At 35.1% G+C, this 10,944-nt stretch overlaps 2 protein-coding genes across 2 annotated transcripts; one reads left to right on the top strand and one right to left on the bottom strand.

Annotated features, from left to right (window-relative positions):
* Window positions 1-303: 303 nt before the first annotated feature.
* Window positions 304-4,294, bottom strand: LOC105622553 (coronin-6). Its single transcript, XM_012203969.1, has 5 exons — window positions 4,094-4,294; window positions 3,250-3,731; window positions 917-1,295; window positions 582-821; window positions 304-492 (listed from the first exon to the last, which is right to left on the bottom strand). The coding sequence occupies exons 1-5, from the start codon at window positions 4,289-4,291 to the stop codon at window positions 304-306; spliced, it is 1,488 nt and encodes a 495-aa protein (XP_012059359.1). The 5' UTR covers window positions 4,292-4,294.
* A 5,051-nt stretch (window positions 4,295-9,345) lies between these two features.
* LOC105622552 lies at window positions 9,346-10,138 on the top strand. The gene is made up of 3 exons (XM_012203968.1): window positions 9,346-9,388; window positions 9,480-9,659; window positions 9,854-10,138. Exons 2-3 carry the CDS (start codon window positions 9,488-9,490, stop codon window positions 9,922-9,924), a joined length of 243 nt encoding a protein of 80 aa, XP_012059358.1. The 5' UTR covers window positions 9,346-9,388; window positions 9,480-9,487; the 3' UTR covers window positions 9,925-10,138.
* Window positions 10,139-10,944: the final 806 nt, after the last annotated feature.

Genomic DNA, 10,944 nt, shown 5'->3' with positions numbered 1-10,944 from the left:
TAGTAATAATATATATATATATATATATATATATATATATATATATATATATATGTATATATGTAATAGTAAAACATGTAAACAAAATCAAATGCAGAGAATGTACGATGAATGGATGTACAATAAATAGCAAAGATCGTTGCAGAGAGTCAGGGGCACATGGCGTCGCTAAAAACCTACTATTTACACAAGTTGTTATATCAAAATATACGATCATTCTTATTAGACGATATATTAGTGAAAAATATTCTCGTTAGAAGTACAATATCACGCCGGAGTCGTCGGGGACAAAAATCGGCGTTTCTACACCTCATCGGAAGCAAGTGTCTCTTTACCATCGGGAGACGCTGACTTTTCCTTCCTCTCTTTCCTCTCTTCCTCTTTCATTTGAAGAGCAACCGCCGATTCCAACACTCGTATCCTTCCCTCGTGTTTAACGATTACTGCTTTTAATTTTCTTATTTCTTCTCTGCATTCCTTCAATAATTCCTCCTGTAATCATAAAAAATTTATAGTTTTATTTATAGTTTTTATTTGACTCGATAAAAAAAAAAGAGAGAAAATTAATTTCCGATACGTACGCAAACCCCAGGTAAAACTTCCGTAGCGTTTTGCGCATTAGATGCGACCTTCGCGCCTTTACTCAATATATTGGATTTCTTTTGTACTTTAAGTTCATTCTTAGAGGCGGATGGCTGATAACCATCCCTGAGAGATATCAGTACAGGCTCTGCGTCAGTACCACTCTCCCATTCTTCTGCCGAGATCGCGGCAGTATCACCGGCAGTATCGGGATACAAATCTTCTTGGAAGAGCTCAGACTAAAACACAATTATATAGCACAATCGTTACTTCTTCAATCGAATCTTCTAATTTTTTCGATTTTTACTTCCAAATCGAAATAATGCTTTCTCACCTTTCTCGGTACTGTCATAGATACTACTTGGCAAAAGCCCGAATTGTTTAATCGATAGAATCTGGTTATTTCACAGCTATTAACGTCACAGCCCCGTTTTGGCATAATTCCTATACCTCGTTGAGGATCGGGAGTTTGAAAAGTATTGATGTAATGAACAAACGGTGGTTCGGGCGTAATTTCGAAGTATCGGATCACAGAATCGCCCTTGCCACACAGGTATACTAAATTTGTATCGGAATCATACAGAGGGAACATAACTCCATTGCTCGTATCTAATTCTACCATAACAATAGGCTCGCCCAACATGTCGGGAGCTCGTAATGAATATTGTCTTTCCGACATTTTACTAAAACCCGTCGTAAAGATCAAGCCACCCCTGAAAATATAATACAAATAATTCTCTCAATCAGTATGCACGAAGATTTCACCAATATCTAATGTGGTAGTCTTTTTTTGTTATCTAACGTGTTCATTTTTTTTACATATATATAGTATATACATTATACATAATATACATATATATTATGATAGAAAATATATTTACATTGCATTATTTTGTAATATCTTATTATAATATTTTACATACAGAAATTAATCATCAAAACTCTTTTACTACATCCACCTTATTACCACCTCATTACGAAGAGCTTATTTTTTTTACAATATTTTACACAAATATCTTTCATGAATGTTGTCTTACCACAAACAAGACACATATTGTAATATAAGAAATACAATTATAATACACAAATTACATATGTATAACACTTGCTTGCGTAAACTTGTACAAGTACTGGTGAATCCTTTCTTTTACAAGCATAAATAATAATTATCATTAGATTATTTTATAAAGACATTTCTAACGAAATTAATATTCGTTGTAACTTACATAATTATTTTTAAGCATTCTAACATTTACAATTACAATTTAAATTAATAACTTGGTGCACAATACTTACTGGAATATTTATGGAGAATTACAGAGCACATCTTGACATTCGTATATATTAAGTTGGCATCTTCGTCATTGTCGAAAATTCAGTCTGGTGATCTTTCCATTAAAAATTATCAGAATCTTGCACTACACAAACCGGAAATATAAGATGATAAAAACAAGTGTACCTTTACGTACGCTAACATATTTGTCTTATAAACTCTAAAACATTCGTGGACAAAAGCACGAAAGGTATCGTGTATATGTCGATGCGAATATATATAGTCACGTCAAGTTAGTCGAAAATGTCATAAAAAGAAAAGACAAAATAGGAATAACAATATAGAAAGGAAGAGCTCCAATTGTGGCCATACTAAGTAAAAATTATCTCTAAACGATTACTACTAACACATAGATTATTTATATTGAATTATTACTACTATATATTTGTGTAAAAAGGTGGATGTATTCCATTTGATGATTATGTTTTATAAACACGTTTCATAAGAGAACACTTGTTCTCTTATAAACATTTAAATTCAAGTACCTAATATAAAAAATAAAAAAGTTGCAACTTTGTACAATTATATTGTATAATATTATTCACACATTCCTTTTTGTTTAATATTTATCTACATCCACACTCTCTCATGCAAATTCACTCGTTAGTTTAATGCACTCTTCCTCTTACAAAATCATAGCCATAAAAATTGGTTATTTTTATATTTAAAGTATCGAGTAGCATTCTGAATTATATATCATATATATATGTAAAGGCGTTAGAAAAATAATCGTAAAATAATGTTTCTTTTGTCATTTTCAATGTTGAGTCATGTTAATAGTGTATTTAAATTAAACGTCTTTTGATTAGAAAGTGAAGAGAAATAAGAATTTCAGAATTAAGTACGTATTTAAATATTTACATTAAAAAAATAATAATGTAACATATCTATTAGAATGATATTGTAACATATCTATTAGAATGATATTTGAAATAAGGCTGATGCAACTGGAAATTATATCCATTTTCAAGAAAAATTTAAACAGCTTTTTAGGAAAATTATATTTTCTCTATTTGCTGTTTCTATACTTCAAGAATTATGCTTGTTTCCACTAATGTAGATTAATTTAATCTCGATTTAACTGATTCATGTTTTTCTTATTCTTGAAACTAGAAAAAGATTAATAGTTAAATCGATTAATAATTAAAGTTCAACTATCATTGATAAAAACATTAGAATTTAATCTGTTTTGCAAATGTCTATATTTTTCTATATTTCTCACTCTTTTCCTTGTTGCATCAATCTGATTTTTTTTATATAATACATGTGAATAATATATAGCAATAAAAAGAAGCTAAAATGCTTCGAAAGAATAAAATACATGGAGTACGTACCTAAGAAAGATGGCACGCGTTGCCTTGCTTCCCTCATGCGCTATAGCTTCTTCCAATATTTTTCCCGACCTCGGATCTAGGATTCTAATTTTTTTATCTTTGCATGTAGTAACTAATCGAGATCCATCCCAGTTCCAGCATGCGGAATAAACCACGTCTGGATGGCAGTCGATGCGCATCAGAGCTTCTCCCGTCCCGACATTCCAAATGATAACAAGATTGTCCGAACCAGCTGTGAGCAGCACATTTAACGCAGAGGGATGCCATAACACTAGACCAACTCTGCGTTGATGCAATTGCAGATCTACTATCGACTCGGTCAATGTCCTAGAAATACCCCCATCAGGTATCTGCCATACTTTGACAACACAGTCCTCAGAACCAGAGGCTATGACATTATCATTATGAGGGCACCAAGCGATGTCCAGTACAGGTCCCTTGTGTCCACCTACTAAAGGATAGTCCGCCGGTATTCTTCCTACCTACAAATGTTTCAACAATAGAGATCAGATACCAATTATGGTGTGGCCAAGGAACTTGAAACGGATATTGCAAACTGTCATTTGGAAAGCTATGCTATTACTGCTGTTGTCACTGTAATAACACATATACACGACAATCCGACTGCGTTAGCCAATGAAAAGGGAGAAACTCGACAACGAAATTGGGGCAGGCATAAAAGTAAAGAAGTTTATCTTTTATTGCATTATGAACTACACTAGACTTTCTCGCTTTTATCAAAATATCAAATATACCTACTTTACTTTAAGTACAAAATGTGTACAGCTATAAAAGTTATAAAAACAGATCCAAAAGAACAGAAAAAAAAAAGTAAAAAAGTCACCTTGTTGTGCGGCAGGACGATGAAGGCACCGCCGCCCGCTGATTCCACGATGATGGCGAGAAACTTGGGATTCACAGTGCAGAAGGTCGAGTCCCACGACGACTTGGACACCCTGATGTTGTCGTAGCATTGCTCGCGCTTCAGCGGAGTTCCGTACACGTGGCGGAACTTGCTGGTGCGCACCACGCGGAAAGACATGTCTGCACCTGCTCTGCAATCAACGGAGCGGAGACAACGGTGAGACTGTGATAGAGAGAAAGAAAGAGAGAGCGGACCGGGCGAGGTGGAGCGGTCTCCGCGGGGGTCGCTGACGTGCGCCGGTCTTTTCTGCCGCGATTATTTTTAATAAATTATCGTCGTACACGCGTCCGCGACACGGGCGTGGGCGTCGCGTGGAACATCCCCGCTCTTTATAAATAGATTCCCCACTCTCACTCCATCTCTCTCTCCTTCTTTTTCTTTCTCTCTGTTCTCTCGTATAGTGTCGTACACAAACGGACACGACTGCAATAAGAATATATTTCGAATGCTCGGTCGCTTTGCATCTACGTATTCGACGCGACCGCCGCGGCATGCGTAATGAACAGTTTTGCGAGCTTTGCCGATTATCGCGGCGAACGGATGAAGAGAGAGAGAGAGAGAGAGAGAGAGATAGAAAGAGAGAGAGAGAGCGCTTCCCGCGCTCCTTACATGGTGCATCGAAAAATGATTTCGATTCACCGAAATAGACGGGGTCGCGCGAGCGCGGCCGCGCCCGAGCGAGAGTGAGAAAGAGAGCGAAAGAGAGCGCGCAAGAGATCGTGATTCACGAATGTGATTCGAAATAATACGCTCTTCGCATGTGTGTCATTCTCGTCCTGACCAGCCTGACCTACTCGCGCGACACGCGAACACTCCGGGAGATCTTCAATTCTTCATCGTGTCTCTCGATTTTCTCGAACGTCGGACGGGGTGAAGGATTCGAAAATCGCGGCTGATTCTCCTAATTGCAGCTTCTTTAAATCCCCTTCCCGCCCCCCCCCCCCCGACTTATGGATGTTTTTCGTGATAATTTAAGACGATACAAATGTCATTCTAGGCTGTGTGCTACACATTAAATCCCGAGAAAGATAAAATGTTTGTGTGTATATATGTGTGTGTGTGTGTGTGTATCGACAATTGTTTCTACCAATATAGATTAACTTTAATCTCAGTTTAATTTATTCTTTATCCTCTTCTAATTCTTAGAACTAGAAAAAGAGAAAAAATAAGATATAAACCAAGATTAAAGTTAATCTTGGCATCGATATAGGAACGGTTTCTACCAGTGATTAACTTTAACCTTGGTTTAACTTTACTATTTATTTTTCTTAAAAATTTAATTTTTTTTAAATTTTTTCTTAGAATTAAAAAAAGATAGAGTTTATCGAGTCGAGATTTATTATTGAATTTTTATTATTGAACTGAGATTAGAATTAATCTTACATTAATGCTTGAATTGAATCGAGCTTTAATAGAAAACACCTTATATTAGGTGTTTGTTTTTTATTTAATGCACTGGATACATTAGAATTTTTCTTTTTGCTTTTGCTGAATATCTTTAACGTACCCAATACTTTAAATACAAATAAGGGTGCATTTCTTAAGATCGATATTCATAATCGGTTTTTTTTTAAGTTCGTCTTAAGTAATATTTTAATTAGAATACTATATATAGTACACGGCTTGTAATAGATTTATAATTCTTAACTGCACTGATCTTAACTGCACTGAAATATAAGAATCGACTATGAATACCGGTTTTACAGCTATAAAAAATTGTTTGTTTGTTTTCATTTTTTTTTTCTCGATGCTTTCGTCTGACTCGCGAACGTCCAACGGAAAACGGTAGACGATAAGAACTGCTTGCGGTTATCGTTATCCAACCGCGTTATCGCAACGCGATATCTTACACCGGAATGTATTTTCAAGGTGGTTAGTCACCGCATGGCGTTAACGATCAAAAGAAAAAAAAAGCAAAATGGAAAAAAATACGTTAGAAGATTGTAGCATGATATCTCGCGCCGGAAATGTACTTCCAAGGTGGTTAATCACCGGCATTGAACAATTGAAAAAAAAGCAGAATGGAAAAAAAAACACAATAGAACGAAGAGCGAAAAAACGAGATTTGTATTCCCGCCACATATCACGGGAATACATCGCGCGAATGTGCGATGTGCAGTTCGTTAAAGGAGAGTAGCGCTGTGGAAAAACAGACGAGAGTTCCCGCAAGGCATTCGGGAACACCTTATTTGGAAACGCGCACCCCGCCGGATCGAACAGTCACCCCCAGCGAGTTTAGTAATGCTGTGTTCACAACGGTCTTTCTTTCGCTCTTCTTTTGTTTTCCTTTTTCTCTCTTTTTCTCTCTCGCTCTTTTTCTCTCTCACATAGATTCGTCCATCTCGTTTGTAATTTTATTTCATTTTTTGCAAGTTTTAATTGAAAATGTTTTAATTGAAAATGTTAATTGAAAGAATTATCGATATATCACGAGGGAGGTACCTCTGGCGAATTTTGCGCCGCGCACCACCACTATATTACACGCGCGTACGAGCAGAACTTGCGAACTGATTCTCCCTCTCCCGCTGTGACAGTCGAAGATGCACGCTTTTGGAAGTGGACTCTTCTCCCCGCCGCTAACCTCCACAAGCGCTGACGAACGCCGATTCTCGACCTCGCAGTTTGTAAGAACACTATTCAAAGCAGAGTTGCCAGGTTTCTGAAACACAGACCCGCCAACTTTTCATGCTTGAAGCGCCACAGTGTGCCAACCGTTGCGAACGAATAATAAAAAAAAGGAAATTTTTTTGTTTTATCATTTTCTACATATTTTTTGTTATGCATTCGATAGCGTGCGATCATTCCTTTATATTTATAATTTCTCAAATAATTGGTCCAACATACATATAAAGAAACGTATAAAAAAACTAGGGAAATATTAAATACTTGATTCGTTTTAAATTGTATATTAAGATCACTTTACGAAACGTCGATTAGCTTAATCAGTCGATTAGTCCAACGGAATTGACTAATCGCATCTGCTGTTAAACGAAATAATGCGATTGACCAATTCCAATGGACTAATCGATGTTACATAAAGTGATCCTTAAATTCACTACTGTCATTAACTTTAATTAAAAATAAAATAAAATTATATCTCGAAAAGTTGAAGCATCATATCATCTAACCTAATCCGTTGTAAGACAGATCGTGTAAATAAAATAAAGGAATCGATTCTGTATTTTCAAACAAGGTGAAAATTACAAAAGTGAGCAAATTTACTAGGTGTTGACAATGAAATTATCAGTATTTTAAATTTGCTCACTTTTGTAATTTTCACTTTGTTTCAAGATACAGAATCGATTTCAAGAACATATTAAATATGGGGATAGTTCACTTGACGCTACAAATGCTTCGAAGCTTTTGACTGATCAATCGGAAAAAAAAATTTTACTAATTAATCAATGAAAGAATGTTTCACAGCATTTGTAGCATCACGTAGATCACAGTCTCTCCGGGTTAAGTCTGGATCCTCATACAGACAACAGCGCTTTGATATAGAGCGCTGATTGATGAAAAGCTGGACATGGGGATAAAATTTACTTCCATAACTTGTTTTCACTAATCAGTGCTCTGTGTCAAAATGCTATTGCCCGTATGAGGATCCGGAAAAATTTTACGAGCTGCTCAAATCAGCGATAAAAAAACGTGGTAAAAATTGACGAATATCAAGCGTCCATTTTGATCACATCCATTTTGATTTTTTTTGTCGCTGAAACAGTCTATTAAAGCAGCTCGCAAAAATTTACTTTCATGCAAAAGTCTGTGCTACGACCATAACACATAAGCCGGTATTCATAGTCAAATCTTATATTCAAGACCGTTAAGTCTTAAGTACGATCTTAAGAAGTCACGAATTAATCAGAAGATGCATTAGCATCTTAAGATATTACTTAAGTCTTGAAATAAGACTCGACTATGAATATCGGTATAGTGCATAAAGATGCCTTTTCATACCGACGCTCGACGCTCATTTTCGGCATTAAGATAAGTCACGTGATAGAAATTGACGAATATTAAGCGTTAATTTTGATCACATCTATATTGACGCTAAAAATGAGGATTGAGCGTCATGAAAAGGTACCTTAAACGAATCAATCAATCAGGATTCGATTACATATAGCGTGATATGCGATAAAGTAACTAGGAACCGCGTTCGCAAGTCGCGCTAGTATCATCCAAACGTAGCATAGTTCATGTTTACATAAAAAAAACTGGAAGTTGAATGGCTGTATTTCGCGAATTTCGGATTGACTTTTAACGTGGATAATGTAGAGATTGATCTTAAGAATGAATTATATAGATGATGTAAAGATGGCGCTACATGGATGTAATCATCGACTTATCGTTGATATAATACTAGAGAAGAAGCGTGAGAGCGAATATTCCTTTATATAATAAAAAATCATTAATTTGATATATTATCCAATTATTTATATTAATAATAATCAATTTATATCAATTGTCGATAGTATCAGCGTTTTCCAATTATCTCCCTTTTTGCATGGATGAAAATTTGTCCAGAATTGACGGTCTTTAATAATATTTTACCAATGGTAATAGCATGAAAGAAAAACATGGATATTATTAGATTTGATACACAAAGGCCGAGATGTCCACTTTCAGATTTTCTCTCTCTAAGGGGCTCCGTACAATAAAAAGAACAGGAAACAGAGAACAGAAAATAATGATGCGGCCAATAAGGAATTAGGAATAAGGATTCCTATCAGAAACCGTGTATTCCCGTGTATCCGATTTCTGCTAGATTGAAATTTAGTCCTTATGCCTTCTATTATGGCTGCAACTTAAGAATTTCGACCTATCAGAAATCATGTATTATGGAATACACAGCTTCTGGTAGGTTGAAGTTCTTATTCTCTGTTCTCTGTTTTCTGTTCCTTATATTGTGTGGAGCCCCTAACTTAAATTTCTAATAATATTATACGTATAAAACTAAAATGCCTAGAATGTTACTGCATAGCTCGATGTAAAAGGGATCTTTCTTAATGATTTTAGAATACATACGACATCTAGTAACGAAATTTGTTTCTCAAATATCAGTAGGTATACTTTAATGCGTTCCAAAATGCATGAAAAAAGAGACGCTTTGATAATTTTGTTCAAGTGAAGTTTTCGTTTCTAGATATATAATTACATCGATGATTGAATATGAAATTGACAAGTCAAGACTGAAGACAAGTATCTGTACAGCTGGTGAGACGTTATATGATTCCTATTCTAACCTCTTTGAAAGTTTGTTTCGTTGTATGCGGTACTTTTATTACTTTCATAAATCGTGTTTAAGATCAAGATATGACCAACATACACACAGTAAACAGTATGATCAGCAACAGAAATCGCGATTGTCTCGAATGCAGACTGCTGAGCGGTAGCGGCCTTGTCGCTGCCGGTTTATACGTCTGTCACCACTCCAAACAGTACCAAAAGCAAATAGGAAAAGCAGCAATGTGCTCAGTTGCCTCTGGTATGTCGGTTCGAGTAGCATAACATTGCTTTGTAACTTTATTTTGCTTTAGAAATAGAATGCACTTTGTACTCAAATAATAATAAATAAATTTTACTAATAAAAAATATTTATTTTACTCTCTCTCTAATAAAAAATATTCTAATATTCATGAATCTTTATTCAATGTTTATATACAATGATTTTGTTTTCAGTGTTAGTACTCCTTGGTACAGCCAGGATTTTCGACTTGCCACCCTTTCAAGATAAATTTAAACGCAGCTGAGAACTTATTTAAGCAAACATAAAGCTACGGTATTTTGTAGCAATTGCACATAAAAATGTGAGTGTGATGTGAAAATAATATGTATATTTTATTACATTCTTTCCTCACTTATGGTCTTTATCTAAAGTGTAAGATTTGTTTATATAGTCTATTGAGTCTTCACAAATATGATGATATTGAGAATATTTATTTTTAATTAAACACTGATATCTAATTTTGAACATTAAATATTTCCTGAAAAGTTATTGTATTATTAAGATTTTATTATTAAAAATGTATTTTTTTAATTTTATATAATTATCTTCGTATTTTCTCTATAAACTTTAAATTAAATTATAAACGCAAGAGAAAAAGAGATTAAAGCAAAAAATTTTCTACCTTTATGTAATATCTTTGCCATTCAAGTGTTATATGATAGTCTTTTATTGAATATAAATTGTCAATGCTTACATTACTTTAAAATATACAAGATACTTTATTCCAAGCTTCAAAATGATAAAAAGGCAATAAATATATCTTGTTTTATGTATAGAAAATATTGTGTATAGTTGCTTTCTTTTCAAATATAAAATTTTTGTATTTCCTATCTTTTGATTTTTTCACGATTTTGAGATGTGAAGTGAAGCGTATTATTTGCTTCTATTCCGCGAAACGCTATTGAAGCTGATGCAGTGTGAAACATCGATGCGCGCGCGCGCACACGTATTGCACGTGTTGCAAAATACAAAGGCGCGCGTGCAACGCGGAGAGCGAGCCGTAAACGCTTTCGTGGTGCGCGCCCGCTCGTTAATATTCGCACCGCGTTACTTCCTGTTACGTACTCGACGATACACTTACAGGACACGCTGGCCATTGCGTAGTGATATAAACTTATGTATCCACTGTACGAGTCTCAACGCGAATCGATCGCCTACGCGACCCGAAACGTATCAGCAAAATTCCGAATACTGAAGTACATTATTCGGTGATACTTGGAAACTGAAATTATCCGAAGATCATATTTCAATTCAATTTGAGCAA

Source organism: Atta cephalotes (assembly GCF_000143395.1).
Source record: "Atta cephalotes unplaced genomic scaffold scaffold00046, whole genome shotgun sequence".
Taxonomy (NCBI): domain Eukaryota; kingdom Metazoa; phylum Arthropoda; class Insecta; order Hymenoptera; family Formicidae; genus Atta; species Atta cephalotes.
The sequence above is the reverse complement of the archived record's forward strand: the minus strand, read 5'-3'. Positions and strand labels throughout refer to the sequence as shown.

Bases quoted from the DNA above. Each gene is read 5' to 3' on its own strand.
- LOC105622553 (XM_012203969.1), bottom strand. From the start codon at position 4,291: ATGTCTTTCCGCGTGGTGCGCACCAGCAAGTTCCGCCACGTGTACGGA. The intron at 3,732-4,093 runs GTGACTTTTTTA...AAACATTTGTAG, and splicing joins TCGTCCTGCCGCACAACAAG to GTAGGAAGAATACCGGCGGA. The intron at 822-916 runs GTGAGAAAGCAT...ATTGTGTTTTAG, and splicing joins CTATGACAGTACCGAGAAAG to TCTGAGCTCTTCCAAGAAGA.
- LOC105622552 (XM_012203968.1), top strand. From the start codon at position 9,488: ATGACCAACATACACACAGTAAACAGTATGATCAGCAACAGAAATCGC. The intron at 9,660-9,853 runs GTATGTCGGTTC...TTTTGTTTTCAG, and splicing joins AATGTGCTCAGTTGCCTCTG to TGTTAGTACTCCTTGGTACA.